Genomic DNA, 15,713 nt, shown 5'->3' on the forward strand with positions numbered 1-15,713 from the left:
CTCCAATCTCCCGCACTGTCTCTCTCCAATCTCCCGCTCTGTCTCTCTCTCCAATCTCCCGCACTCTCGCTCTCTCTCTCCCATTTCCTGCTCTGTCTCTCTCTCTCTCTCCAATCTCCCGCTCTGTCTCTCTCTCCAATCTCCCGCACTCTCGCTCTCTCTCCCCCATTTCCTGCTCTGACTCTCTCTCTCTCTCCAATCTCCCGCAGTGTCTCTCTCCAATCTCCCGCATTCTCTCTCTCTCTCCAATCTCCCGCATTCTCGCTCTCTCTCCCCCATTTCCTGCTCTGTCTCTTTCTCTTTCTCTCCAATCTCCCGCACTCTCGCTCTCTCTCTCTCCCATTTCCTGCTCTGTCTCACTCTCTCTCTCTCCAATCTCCCGCACTGTCTCTCTCCAATCTTCCGCTCTGTCTCTCTCTCCAATCTCCCGCACTCTCGCTCTCTCTCTCCCATTTCCTGCTCTGTCTCTCTCTCTCTCTCCCATTTCCTGCTCTGTCTCTCTCTCTCTCTCCAATCTCCCGCACTGTCTCTCTCTCTCTCTCTCCAATCACCCGCACTGTCTCGCTCCCTCGCTCCAATCTCCCGCACTGTCTCTCTCTCTCCAACTCCAATCTCCCGCATTCTCTCTCTCTCTCCAATCTCCCACGTTCTCTCTCTCTCCAATCTCCCGAACTTTCTCTCTCCAGTCTCCCGCACTCTCTCTCCCTCCAATCTCCCGCACTCTCGCTCTCTCCAATCTCCCGCACTCTCTCTCCCTCCAATCTCCCGCACTCTCTCTCTCCAATCTCCCGCACTGTCTCTCCCATCTCCCGCGCTGTCTCTCTCTCTCTCTCCAATCTCCCGCTCTGTCTCTCTCTCCAATCTCCCGCACTCTCTCTCTCTCTCCAATCTCCCGCACTCTCTCTCTCTCCAATCTCCCGCACTCTCTCTCCCCCCAATCTCCCGCACTCTCTCTCCCCCCAATCTCCCGCACTGTCTCTCCAATCACCCGCACTGTCTCGCTCTCTCTCTCCAATCTCCCGCACTGTCTCTCTTTCTCCAACTCCAATCTCCCGCATTCTCTCTCTCTCTCCAATCTTCCACACTGTCTCTCTCTCTCCAATCTTCCACACTGTCTCTCTCTCTCTCCAATCTCCCGTACTGTCTCTCTCTCTCAAATCTCTCGCACTGTCTCTCTCTCTCTCCAATCTCCCGCACTGTCTCTCCAATCTCCCGCACTCTCTCTCTCTCTCTCTCTTCACAATCTCCCGCACTGTCTCTCTCTCCAATCTCCCGCTCTGTCTCTCTCTCCAAACTCCCGCACTGTCTCTCTCTCCAATCTTCCGCACTGTCTCTCTCTCTCCAATCTCCCACACTGTCTCTCTTTCCAATCTCCCGCACTGTCTCTCTCTCTCAAATCTCTCGCACTGTCTCTCTCTCCAATCTCCCGCACTGTCTCTCCAATCTCCCGCACTGTCTCTCTCTCTCTCTCTCTTCACAATCTCCCGCACTGTCTCTCTCTCCAATCTCCCGCTCTGTCTCTCTCTCCAATCTCCCGCTCTGTCTCTCTCTTCAATCTCCCGCATTATCTCTCTCTCCAATCTTCCGCTCAGTCTCTTACTCCAATCTCCCGCACTGTCTCTCCAATCTCCCGCTCTGTCTCTATCTCCAATCTCCCGCACTGTCTCTTTCTCCAATCTCCCGCCCTGTCTCTTTCTCCAATCTCCCGCCCTGTCTCTCTCTCCAATCTCCCGCTCTGTCTCTCTCTCCAGTCTCCCGCTCTGTCTCTCTCTCCAATCTCCCGCTCTGTCTATCTCTCTCCAGTCTCCCGCTCTGTCTCTCTCTCCAATCCCCCGCTCTGTCTCTCTCTCCAAACTCCTGCACTGTCTCTCTCTCCAAACTCCTGCACCGTGTGTTTTTCTCCAATCTCCCGCACTGTGGGCGGGATTCTCTGTTGCCAGGCGCCGAAACCGGGAATGGCGATCGGGCGAAGAATAGCTCCCGACGTCAAAATTGTGGCAGGCACCAGTTCGCGACGCTGTGACCCCTCTATAGCTTTGGTGTCATTGCGATGCACGACGTGCGCACTTGCAACACCATGCACACATAATTACCGGGCCCACCCACAATGCTCCACCTCCGATGGGCCGGGTTCCTGATGGCTCGGTCCACGTGTGGACTCAACAGTCGTGAGCCTGGATTGGCAGCTGCGTAGAGAAGGAGAGAGGGCAGCTACGGAGAGAGTATGGACAATGTCCAGCACCGCCATACTTTCCGACAGTCATGCTGCTGGCAGGGGTCTCCTGCCAGGGCTGGGGGGGACGAGTGGGGGATGGCTAGGAGATGGGCTGTGGGGTCGGGGTGGACGGGTACACAGTCCAGCACAACCGGCGCCATTTTCGGGCACGACCGGTGTTTGCGTACGTGCAGCTGCACCTAGTCAGTGCTACACATGTCCAGCACAGATGCGGCGATTCTCCCACCGTTTTCCGCGTGTTCTGCGGTTGTTTCGATGCTAGCCCCTCACAGTTAGTGCAATCAGTGGGGGTGTGGTGCCGATTTTTCAATCGTGGAACTCCACGGATCCTCCGTTGTTGTCAGTACTTAGACGCAGGAACGGAGAATCCTGCCCTCTGTCTCCGATCTCTCGCACGGTCACTCTCTCCAAACTGCTGCACTGTGTGCCTCTCCGATCTCCCGCACTGTCTCTCTGATCTCCTGCACTGTCTCTTCTCTGTCCACTATGTCTGCAATCTCCATCCTCTCACCTCTCTGTCATCTAATATATAGGAATAGATAAGCATATCTTTATCAGGACCGTATAAGTGATTTGATTCAAAGGTCTGTTAAGAATCCTTAATATATGTTCTTCCACACATTTCAAACTGTAATATAATAGTTAGTGCAATTTACTCACCCTCATGCTTTTCACATTGTGGCTGTATTCACTTGAAAACAAAATAATGTGCCTTAAGAATGTGTTGCACACTGAGGAATACAACAATCACTGTTTCTAACCATTTCTACTGCAAGATTAACCCCTGGACACGCAAAATGGTAAAATGACATAGTCCACAAGCCAGAGTTAATACACAAAACCTGAATTCCCATGGCCAGGATGTGCTAATTCATACTGACTTTTAGATTTTGCTTCATGAAGATATGCAATCCAAAAACTCATGACATAAACATTGACAGAAACCATAGACCATAAGTATACCAAGACTGGAGGGAACAAGACTGACAAATATAATCCCCACTGTGACTTTCTGAATCACGAGCAGATATACACCAAGAGGTAAAGAGGCAAAATACAGGAGTGCTAGTGTCCAGACTAGGATCCTGCCTATGGTATGGCAGAGTAGGGGAGAGCAATTCCAAATTTCCCATTGCTGAGACATTGAGGCTGTTGAATCAAAGCTGGAGTTGTGGAATTCCATGGCTGACGGTGATCTCTGAGATTGTACGGATTCCCTTTGAACTTCCATGATGGTGATAACCAGACAGTTTGAGGAGCTAGGGGAGGGGCTTGCAATGGAAGCTAACCTTTTTGGACTCAGCAGAAGCTCAGACGGGTTGTCCAAGGCAGACTTCCTATTCTTCTCCTTGCATGCCAGAGCAGCAAGGACATTACTATCATCCGGAAGTCCACCAACTTCATCGTCGAGTACACTTGTCTCATACCTGCAGAAAGGACAGTTAATTATACTTTGTGAGGAGTCTCCAGGGTCTACAATCTTATACAGGCATTTGGCACACACCCTGTGAAAGCATTCCAACAACTTGGGTCTCCTGTTCCTCAGGTTGTAAGGGTTGTAACAGATTTTGCATTCCAGCTCCTCAGAAGAAAGCAATTGTTTTTCAGTGGGACCCTCTGTGGTCTGGAAATTCATAGCGATTGTTCAACAACAATGCCAATGGTTTCTTTCAGAAAGTCCTTTGTCATTTCCATTTTAATGTCAGTAAATCCAGACAGGAAGCAATGTTGAAGATGGGCAACCCTTCGCCTGCCCCCACTCGAGTAGGCGGCCTACATTTCACGATTGTGGTCCCATTCAGGTAAACCTCAAGGCTGCCTGTAGGGAGAGGAATAAGTCACACATTGTTCATTGTGCTGAAGTTTCAAATTTTCTCAGAAAACAAAAGTATTCATAGACTTTACAGTGCAGGAGGAGGCCATTTGGCCCATCAAGACCGCACCAGCCCTTGGAAAGAGCACTCTACTTAAACGCACGCCTTCACCCTAGCCCTGTAACCCAGTAACTCCACCTAACCTTTTGGACGCTAAGGAGCAATTTAGCATGGCCAACCCACCTAACCTGCACATCTTTGGACAGTGGGAGAAAACCAGAGCACCCGGAGGAAACCCACGCAGACACGGGGAGAAAAGTGCAAACTCCACACAATCACCCGAGGCCAGAATTAAACTGAGGTCCCTGGAACTGTGAGGCACCAGTGCTAACCACTGTGTCAACATGCCATCCATTTAATTGTATTAATTTTAATTGTTATTGATCAGAAAGTGGATAGTTCCCGATTGGATGATTGGACTAATTTTAACCAATGTGTAGTAACCATTTATATGCTCCAGGGTTCATTCGGAAAACCTATACTGCCAGCAAAGAGCTTTAATACAAGCACAAGTTGGAGAATAAGCACCACAATGCTTTAGTCCATCTCTGGTCTGTCTGGTGAGTTTCTGTACCAGGATTGCAAGTTTTTTTAACTTTACTCATAGTTGAGCAATGGGCAGTCAGCTCAAAATTGACTAGTTTCACTTGTACCTATTGACGTATTCACTGTTTTATAACTGAGGAAGGCAAATAAGGTAGGGCTTCACTTAAATGCCTTGATGATTAAATGGTTTAGTTAAGGCAATTTACAATAAGTAAGTCAGAAAAATAGAATCCGATGGACAGAAATAAAAATGAGTGAATAATAAATTTAAATCAGTTATCAAAAATAGCTGTTACTGAAATTATGGTAAACTTTTGTAACATTCTGTAATGTGGTAGACAAAGAAATATTTGAGACATTTGGAATGTATTGAATTAATACATGAAGTCAATAGGTACATACCATAGAGAAACGGAGGCTTTACCTACAGTTTAAGTCTATGTTCCAAATCTTTGTTTGGACAGATCTTGGTAGCCCCAAATTTTTGCATGTCTCAGCAGAAGTGCCAAGGTGTACCCATCTGGGTCAACCACAATTGACTCTACCAAAGGTTGCCTGGTCAGAGCAAGTTAGGTTGCATTGGTTGACTATACCACGAGGGAGTCCACCATTAAAAAATGTAGGAAGGTCTTATTGACAGAGCCCAGAAGGAGGATGAGAGAATTCTCCCAGGCCAAAGTGAGGACATTTGGAGAGGTGACTCAAAGCGTGCTCAAAGAGGTGAGTTTTAAGTAGGGTCTTAGGGGAGATGTAGAGGCAGAAGACTGGAGGGAGACAATTCCAAAGTGTGGGACAAAGAGAGCTGAAGGCACAGCCATGTGAAGGCGCACAGAAAAGGGGTTATGCAGCAGAAGGCTAGAGTCAGAAGAATGTAGAATTTGGAAGACTTTGGCGGGGTTGTAGGGTAGCAGGAGGTTACAGAAATGGGGAGGGGCAAGGCGATGAAGACATTTAAAAACAAGAATGAAAACTATAAATTAGATTTATAAGGGAACTGGGAACCTATTGAGGTCTTCCAAGCTGGGAGCAATTGGTAAATGGGGCTTGGCAGGGCAGCAAAATCTTGGATGAACTGATGAAGTTGATTTATCTCAGTAGGCTGGACAGCTGGTTCATGATGCAGAGCAGTGCCAACAATGTGGGTTCAATTCCTGTACAATTGAGGTTTTTCATGAAGGCTCGTCTTCTCAACCTTGCCCCTTGCCTGAGGTGTGATGATCCTCAGGTTAAATCACCACCAATCAGCTCTCCCCCTCAAAGGGGAAAACAGACAATGGTCACCTGGGACTGTGGCGACTTTACCTTTAGATTGGAGAATCTGATATAGAGGCTGATGCTCCTAATGTTTGTGTAGTTAAGTTAAATGAGGTTCTGAGCCTGGAACCAAGACTCATAAATTATAGCTCACGATTCACATGTAAAACACTTAACATAATTTTGCATAGAGAAGAACTGGTAAATGTACAGTTTGAATGGCAACTCTATTATTAGAATTTCCATTTAATAAAGAACAAACTGAAAACAAGAAGCAAAAACAAAGTACTCACATTTATTCAACAATTTATCACATCTCTCAAAACACCCCAAAGCACTTTGCATGCAATTAATTACTTTGAAGTCCAGTCGCTGTTGCTTTGTAGGTGAATGCGCCAGCAATTTGTACAACATCAGATCTCAGAAACATCAATGAGCTGAATGAGTCGTTAATCTCTTTGATTGCATTGGCCTGACACAATTGCTCATTTGTCAGTGGGTTGTCTCTATTGTAGCATGGTTGTGTGGGTGGAGTCGGGTGCTAGTTTGAAACAAATTAAATAGAAACTTACCAAAAGTAAAAATAATAAGGTAAAGTTGCTGTTAAAAGTTAAAAATTTTCAATGGCCTGGACCTTGGATTGAGAATAAGGGTGAGGTTATCAATGTCATTATGGAGTAAATTGGACAGTAACATCTGGAATACTCACATGTTCAGTTACATCTGGAATACTCACATGCTCAGTTAAATGCAGAAATCCAGAAGTTGCAATCCGAGTTACCCTGCTTCTCCACAGGCTAAGCTAAGACAGTATTTCGTTGACTTATTGATTGGCTTGCCACTGAAATTCATATAGAAGTTGCTGTGCTGGTCCATTTATTATCCGTTATACATGGCAGAATAAATTAGGGCTGGTACATAATAATAATAATCTATATTAGTGTCACAAGTAGGCTTACATTAACACTGCAATGAAGTTACTGTGAAAATCCCCTGGTCTCCACCCTCTGCGCATGTTCGGGTACACTGAGGGAGAATTCAGAATGTCTAATTCACCTAACAGCAAGTCTTTCGGGACTTGTGGGAGGAAACTGGAGCACCCGGAGGAAACTCACGCAGCCAGGAGGGGAACATGCAGACTCCGCACAGACAGTAACCCTGGGACCCTGGCGCTGTGAAGCAACTGTGCTACTGTAGCCCACATTGAGATATGTGATTTTTTTACAGCGGCAGAATTACTGTTAGAACTACCTCTCTAGCTGATAGCATTTCATTTTACATTTATGGAGTCTCATTCTTTCAGAATTTAATTGGTGGTATAGATTTTTATTTTTGCTGTTTGTCTCTTTTGTCTCTCTTACATTGTCCCAACTTTTTCCCCCCAAACTTTTATTTCACTTGCTGTAAACAATTTAAATTGAATTTAAAATTCCTGGTTTATACTTCCTTGTTTAGACTCTGGGCGAGATTTGCTGATCTTGAGGCTACGTGATGACGCCGTCGTAAATGCCGTCGCGTTTCCCAACGGCGTCAACATGGCCTCAGGATCAGCAATTCTGGCCCCTACAGGGGGCCAGCATGGCACTGGAGCGACCCACGGCGCTCCAGCTGCCGTTCCCGGAGTCAGATGGGCGCTGCGGGTCCATGTATGCACGGTGGGACCGGTGCGATTTCTGCGCATGCGCGGTGTCTCCCTTCTCCGCACCGGCCCCGACGCAACATGGCGTAGGGCTACAGTGGCCGGCATGGAACAAAGGAGGCCCCCAGCCTAAGAGGCTGGGCCGCCGATCGGTGGGCCCCGATCGCTGGCCAGGTCACAGCAGAGGCCCCCCACCCCCCCCCCCCCCTGGGGTTGGACCTCCCCTCACCCCCCACAGGCCGCCCCCGGACCCTTCCACGCCGAGGTCCCGCCGGGTAAGACTAGGTTAGAAGGGCGCTGGCGGGACTCGGGTTATTCGGTACGGCCGCCCGGCCCATCCCGGGATGAGAATCGCTGTCGGGCGGCATGGCGCAATTCACGCCGTTCGCGGCGATTCTGCGGCCCGGTCCTGGGCTGAGAGAATCCCGCCCATTGGGTGATATAGTTGGGATTCTTCAATTTGATTGGTTAAAGAGCCAGGTATTTGCTTCTCTGAGATTGCACATGCCACAGATCCCTGGAGTCAGCGCCATGCAGGATCAAACACCCAATCACAGCAAGCATGGGGCTGGATTAGTACAGGGCTAAATAGCTGGCTTTTAAAGCAGACCCAGGCTGGCCAGCAGCGTGGGTTCAATTCCCGTACCAGCCTCCCCGAACAGGCGCAGGAATGTGGAAACCAGGAATTTTAAATTCAATTTAAATTGTTTACAGTAACTTCATTTGAAGCCTACTTGTGACAATAAGCGATTTTCATTTCATTTCATTTCAAGTCACCACTCAATTAATACATTAATCATACTGCTGCCTAATCTTTGCAGAACATAGGTGTAATCTTGCTCTGCTTAGGACACTACTTTGTATGAGTCCAATGGGACAGTGTTAGTGGAAGAAATTGCCATATACAAAGAACAAAGAAATGTACAGCACAGGAACAGGCCCTTCGGCCCTCCAAGCCCGTGCCGACCATGCTGCCCGACTAAACTACAATCTTCTACACTTCCTGGGTCCGTATCCCTCTATTCCCATCCTATTCATGTATTTGTCAAGATGCCCCTTAAATGTCACTATCGTCCCAGCTTCCACCACCTCCTCCGGTAGCGAGTTCCAGGCACCCACTACCCTCTGCGTAAAATACTTGCCTCGTACATCTACTCTAAACCTTGCCCCTCTCACCTTAAACCTATGCCCCCTAGTAATTGACCCCTCTACCCCGGGGAAAAGCCTCTGACTATCCACTCTGTCTATGCCCCTCATAATTTTGTAGACCTCTATCAGGTCGCCCCTCAACCTCCTTCGTTCCAGTGAGAACAAACCAAGTTTATTCAACCGCTCCTCATAGCTAATGCCCTCCATACCAGGCAAAATTCTGGTAAATCTCTTCTGCACCCTCTCTAAAGCCTCCACATCCTTCTGATAGTGATGTCTCAAAGTATTGTAATAGCACAGGTCAAGGGCAAACCAGCAGGCAAGGGGTTAAACTTATATCAAGAGAAAACCAGCAAGCACGGGGTTAAAGCCACCCACATTGGAAATGATTTAATCGTCTCACAGAGCATTTGAATATTTACATAGAATTTACATAGAATTTACAGTGCAGAAGGAGGCCATTTGGCCCATCGAGTCTGCACCGGCTCTTGGAAAGAGCACCCTACCCAAGGTCAACACCATCCACCCTATCCCCATAACCCAGTAACCCCACCCAACACTAAGGGCAATTTTGGACACTAAGGGCAATTTATCATGGCCAATCCACCTAACCTGCACATCTTTGGACTGTGGGAGGAAACCGGAGCACCCGGAGGAAACCCACGCACACACGGGGAGGATGTGCAGACTCCGCACAGACAAAGACCCAAGCCGGAATCAAACCTGGGACCCTGGAGCTGTGAAGCAATTGTGCTATCCACAATGCTACCGTGCTGCCCTTGAACGGTATGAAAAGGGAAACACAGGAGGCCCCAGTAAGTCTAAGGGATCCATTGTCCAACACATTCGCACCTCTTCTAGAAGTTAAATATGTTTTTTTTAAAAAATATTTTATTGAAAATTTTTGGTCAACCATCACAGTACATTGTGTATCCTTTACACAATAATATAACAGTATAGATAACAATGACCTGTTTTACAAACAAAGAATAAATAATATATAATAAAAACTAAAACTAAAACTAAATGGCAACTGCCTTGTCTCAGATGAACACTCTCCAAAAATATGATTTAACAGTCCAATATACAATTATTTATAGCAACGACCTATACATATTATACATATATATTAATAACCCTGAGACTCCTTCTGGTTCCTCCCCCCCCCTGCCCCCCCCCCCCCCTCCCCGGGCTGCTGCTGCCTTCTTCTTTTCCATTCCCTCTATCTTTCTATGAGGTATTCGACGAACGGTTGCCACCGCCTGGTGAACCCTTGAGCCGATCCCCTTAGGACGAACTAAACCGTTCTAGCTTTATAAACCCTGCCATGTCATTTATCCAGGTCTCCACCCCCGGGGGCTTGGCTTCCTTCCACATCAACAGTATCCTGCGCCGGGCTACTAGGGACGCAAAGGCCAAAACATCGGCCTCTCTCGCCTCCTGCACTCCCGGCTCTTGTGCAACCCCAAATATAGCCAACCCCCAGCTTGGTTCGACCTGGACCCCCACTACTTTCGAAAGCACCTTTGTCACCCCCACCCAGAACCCCTGTAGTGCCGGACATGACCAGAACATGTGGGTGTGATTCGCTGGGCTTCTCGAGCATCTCGCACACCTATCCTCTACCCCAAAAAATTTACTGAGCCGTGCTCCAGTCATATGCGCCCTGTGTAACTCCTTAAATTGAATCAGGCTTAGCCTGGCACACGAGGACGATGAGTTTACCCTACTTAGGGTATCCGCCCACAGCCCCTCCTCAATCTCCTCCTCCAGCTCTTCTTCCCATTTCCCTTTCAGCTCATCTACCATATTCTCCCCCTCGTCCCTCATTTCCCTATATATATCTGACACCTTACCGTCCCCCACCCATGTCTTTGAGATTACTCTGTCCTGCACCTCATGCGTCGGGAGCTGCGGGAATTCCCTCACCTGCTGCCTCGCAAAAGCCCTCAGTTGCATATACCGGAATACATTCCCTTGGGGCAACCCATATTTCTCGGTCAGCGCTCCCAGACTTGCGAACTTCCCATCCACAAACAGATCTTTCAGTTGCGTTACTCCTGCTCTTTGCCATATTCCAAATCCCCCATCCATTCTCCCCGGGGCAAACCTATGGTTATTTCTTATCGGGGACCCCACCAAGGCTCCCGTCTTTCCCCTATGCCGTCTCCACTGTCCCCAAATTTTCAAAGTCGCCACCACCACCGGGCTTGTGGTGTATTTCTTCGGTGAGAACGGCAATGGGGCCGTCACCATAGCTTGTAGGCTAGTCCCCCTACAGGACGCCCTCTCCAATCTCTTCCACGCCGCTCCCTTCTCTTCTCCCATCCACTTACTCACCATTGAGATATTGGTGGCCCAGTAGTACTCACTTAGGCTCGGTAGTGCCAGCCCCCCCTATCCCTACTACGCTGTAAGAATCCCTTCCTCACTCTCGGGGTCGTCCCGGCCCACACAAAACTCATGATACTCTTTTCGATCCTTTTGAAAAAAGCCTTCGTGATCACCACCGGGAGGCACTGAAACACTAAAAAGAGGAATCTCGGGAGGACTACCATTTTAACCGCCTGCACCCTCCCTGCCAGTGACAGGGATACCATGTCCCATCTCTTGAAGTCCTCCTCCATTTGTTCCACCAATCGCGTTAAATTTAACCTATGCAATGTACCCCAATTCTTGGCTATCTGGATCCCCAAGTAACGAAAGTCCCTTGTCACCTTCCTCAGCGGAAAGTCCTCTATTTCTCTGCTCTGCTCCCCTGGATGCACCACAAACAACTCACTTTTCCCCATGTTCAGTTTGTATCCTGAGAATTCTCCAAACTCCCGAAGTGTCCGCATTATCTCTGGTATCCCCTCCGCCGGGTCCGCTACATATAACAACAAATCATCCGCATACAGAGATACCCGGTGTTCTTCTCCTCCTCTAAGTACACCCCTCCACTTCTTGGAACCCCTCAATGCTATTGCCAGGGGCTCAATCGCCAGTGCAAACAGTAATGGGGACAGAGGGCATCCCTGCCTTGTCCCTCTATGGAGCCGAAAGTATGCAGATTCCCGTCCATTCGTGACCACACTCGCCACTGGGGCCCTATACAACAGCTGCGCCCATCCAACATACTCATCTCCAAAACCAAATCTCCTCAGCACCTCCCACAAATAATCCCACTCCACTCTATCAAATGCTTTCTCGGCATCCATCGCCACCACTATCTCCGCTTCCCCCTCTGGTGGGGGCATCATCATTACCCCTAGCAGCCTCCGTATATTCGTATTCAGCTGTCTCCCCTTCACAAACCCAGTTTGGTCCTCATGGACCACCCTCGGGACACAATCCTCTATCCTCATTGCCATTACCTTGGCCAGAATCTTAGCGTCTACATTTAGGAGGGAAATAGGTCTATAGGACCAGCATTGCAGCGGGTCCTTTTCCTTCTTTAGGAGAAGCGATATCGTTGCCTCAGACATAGTCGGGGGCAGCTGTCCCCTTTCCTTTGCCTCATTAAAGGTTCTCATCAGTAGCGGGGCGAGCAAGTCCACATATTTCCTGTAAAATTCAACTGGGAATCCATCCGGTCCCGGAGCCTTCCCCGCCTGCATGCTCCTAATTCCTTTCACTACTTCCTCTATTTCAATCTGTGCTCCCAGTCCCACCCTTTCCTACTCCTCCACCTTGGGAAATTCCAGCCGGTCCATAAAGCCCATCATTCTCTCCCTCCCATCCGGGGGTTGAGCTTCGTATAATTTTTTATAAAATGCCTTGAACACTCCATTCACTCTCTCCGCTCCCCGCTCCATCTCTCCTTCCTCATCCCTCACTCCCCCTATTTCCCTCGCTGCTCCCCTTTTCCTCAATTGGTGGGCCAGCAACCTGCTCGCCTTCTCCCCATATTCGTACTGTACACCCTGTGCCTTCCTCCACTGTGCCTCTGCAGTACCCGTTGTCAGCAAGTCAAATTCTATGTGTAGCCTTTGGCTTTCCCTGTACAGTCCCTCCTCCGGTGCCTCCGCATATTGCCTGTCCACCCTCAGAAGTTCTTGCAGCAACCGCTCCCGTTCCCTACTCTCCTGCTTTCCTTTATGTGCCCTTATTGATATCAACTCCCCTCTAACCACTGCCTTCAGCGCCTCCCAGACCACTCCCACCTGGACCTCCCCATTATCATTGAGTTCCAAGTACTTTTCAATGCACCCCCTCACCCTTAGACACACCCCCTCATCTGCCATTAGTCCCATGTCCATTCTCCAGGGTGGGCACCCTTCTGTTTCCTCCCCTATCTCCAAGTCCACCCAATGTGGAGCGTGATCCGAAATGGCTATAGCCGTATACTCCGTTCCCCTCACCTTCGGGATCAACGCCCTTCCCAAAACAAAAAAGTCTATTCGCGAATAGACTTTGTGGACATAGGAGAAAAACGAAAACTCCTTACTCCTAGGTCTGCTAAATCTCCACAGGTCTACTCCTCCCATCTGCTCCATAAAATCTTTAAGCACCTTGGCTGCTGCCGGCCTCCTTCCAGTCCTGGATCTCGACCTGTCCAGCCCTGGTTCCAACACTGTATTGAAATCTCCCCCCATTACCAACTTTCCCATCTCTAGGTCCGGAATGCGTCCTAGCATACGCCTCATAAAATTGTCATCATCCCAGTTCGGGGCATATACGTTTACCAAAACCACCGTCTCCCCCTGTAGTTTGCCACTCACCATCACGTATCTGCCCCCGCTATCCGCCACTATGGTCTTTGCCTCAAACATTACCCGCTTCCCCACTAATATAGCTACCCCCCTGTTTTTCGCATCTAGCCCCGAATGGAACACCTGCCCCACCCAACCTTTGCGTAGTCTCACCTGGTCTATCAGTTTCAAGTGCGTTTCCTGTAACATAACCACGTCTGCCTTAAGTTTCTTAAGGTGTGCGAGTACCCGTGCCCTCTTTATCGGCCCGTTCAGCCCTCTCACGTTCCACGTGATCAGCCGGGTTGGGGGGCTTTTTACCACCCCCCTTGTCGATTAGCCATCCCCTTTTTCCAGCTCCTCACCCGGTTCCCACGCAGCTGTGTCCCCCCCAGGCGGTGCCCCCCCGCCCATCCCACCCCATACCAGCTCCCCCCTCTCCCCAGCAGCAGCAGCCCAATAATTCCCCCCTCCCACCCCCCCGCTAGATCCCCCACTAGCGTAGTTACACCCCCCATGTTGCTCCCAGAAGTCAGCAAACTCTGGCCGACCTCAGCTTCCCCCCGTGACCTCGGCTCGCACCTGCTTCCCTATTCCCGCCATGATTATCATAGCGCGGGAACCGAGCCCGCGCTTCCCCCTTGGCCCCGCCCCCAATGGCCAACGCCCCATCTCCTCCACCTCCCCTCCTCCCCCCATCACCACCTGTGGGAGAGAGAAAAGTCACCACATCGCAGGATTAGTACATAAAACTCCTCTTTCCCCCCTTTTTACCCCCCTCTTCGCCCCCCATACTCGCCCCACCACTTTGTTTCAAACGTTCTTTTTTTAATAACCCGCTCATTCCAATTTTTCTTCCACGATAAAAGTCCACGCCTCATCCGCCGTCTCAAAGTAGCGGTGCTTCCCTTGGTATGTGACCCACAGTCTTGCCGGTTGCAGCATTCTGAATTTTATCTTCTTTTTGTGAAGCACCGCCTTGGCCCGATTAAAGCTCGCCCTCCTTCTCGCCACCTCCGCACTCCAGTCTTGGTATACGCGGATCACCGCGTTCTTCCACTTACTGCTCCGAGTTTTCTTTGCCCATCTAAGGATCATCTCTCTGTCCTTAAAACGGAGGAATCTCACCACTATGGCTCTAGGAATTTCTCCTGCTCTCGGTCCTCGCGCCATCACTCGGTATGCTCCCTCCACCTCCAGCGGCCCCGCCGGGGCCTCCGCTCCCATTAACGAGTGCAGCATCGTGCTCACATATGCCCCGACGTCCGCTCCCTCCGCACCTTCAGGAAGACCAAGAATCCTTAAGTTGTTCCTCCTCGCGTTGTTCTCCAGTGCCTCCAACCTTTCCACACATCGTTTCTGATGTGCCTCATGCATCTCCGTCTTCACCACCAGGCCCTGTATGTCGTCCTCATTCTCGGCACCCTTTGCCTTCACGCCCCGAAGCTCCCGCTCCTGGGTCTTTTGCTCCTCCTTTAGCCCTTCGATCGCCTGTAATATCGGGGGCAAGAGCTCCTTCTTCATTTCCTTTTTGAGTTCTTCCACGCAGCGTTTCAAAAACTCGTGTTGTTCAGGGCCCCATGTTAAACTGCCACCTTCCGGCGCCATCTTGGTTTTTGCTTGCCTTCCTTGCCGCTGCTCTAAAGGATCCACCGCAATCCGGCCACCTTCCTCTCCTTTTTTCATCCGTATCCAGGGGGGATTCCCTTCTGGTTCACCGCACAGTACTTTTAGCCGTTAAAATTGCCGTTGGGGCTCTTATTAAGAGCCCAAAAGTCCGTTCCACCGGGAGCTGCCGAAACGTGCGACTCAGCTGGTCATCGCCGCACCCGGAAGTCTCAGAAGTTAAATATGTTAAGCACAAACCCATGAGATTGTAAGGAAACATTGTATTCTTTAATCATTTTCCCATTACGGGGACCAGAAAATATGCATACTGATCACTTTGTATTGTTCCGAATGATTCAGTGATGTCAATACCTGCTTGTGACTCCAAAGAACTTTAAATATATATGCATGTAGTTCTGAGGACAGGCAGAGCTGACTTTTGTGAGCTACAGGATAGTCGCAGAATCTATCCCCGCTGTGTGCATGGTTTTTCCGAATTAAACAAAGTTTTACCAACACCACGCGGTCGAGAACAGACTTTGATGTTTTTCTTCCCTCCAACAGTTTGCGTAGTTAGGTCAGAGATCAACACAGGACAACCGGCAACTATGTGGCTCCAAACCGGGTGAGTTTCTTTTAATCTACTACCCATAGTTAGGGAGCGATTCCACGTTAGTCATTGGCCGGCCGTATATTGCGATCTTAAAGAACAAAACAGAGGAAAAGTCTGACCG

General features: G+C 49.4%; 1 protein-coding gene across 1 annotated transcript in view; it reads right to left on the reverse strand.

Moving 5' to 3' along the window:
- Positions 1-994: 994 nt before the first annotated feature.
- Positions 995-15,713, reverse strand: part of rnf182 (ring finger protein 182) — a 68,952-nt gene continuing 54,233 nt past the window's right edge. Inside the window, exon 2 of the mRNA XM_072510214.1 lies at positions 995-4,055. Coding sequence (XP_072366315.1) covers positions 3,132-3,872 — 741 coding nt within the window. The 5' untranslated portion in view covers positions 3,873-4,055 and the 3' untranslated portion in view covers positions 995-3,131. The remainder of the gene's footprint in view (positions 4,056-15,713) is intronic.

The sequence above is a fragment of the Scyliorhinus torazame genome, chromosome 6 (genome assembly GCF_047496885.1).
Source record: "Scyliorhinus torazame isolate Kashiwa2021f chromosome 6, sScyTor2.1, whole genome shotgun sequence".
Classification (NCBI taxonomy): Eukaryota; Metazoa; Chordata; class Chondrichthyes; order Carcharhiniformes; family Scyliorhinidae; genus Scyliorhinus; species Scyliorhinus torazame.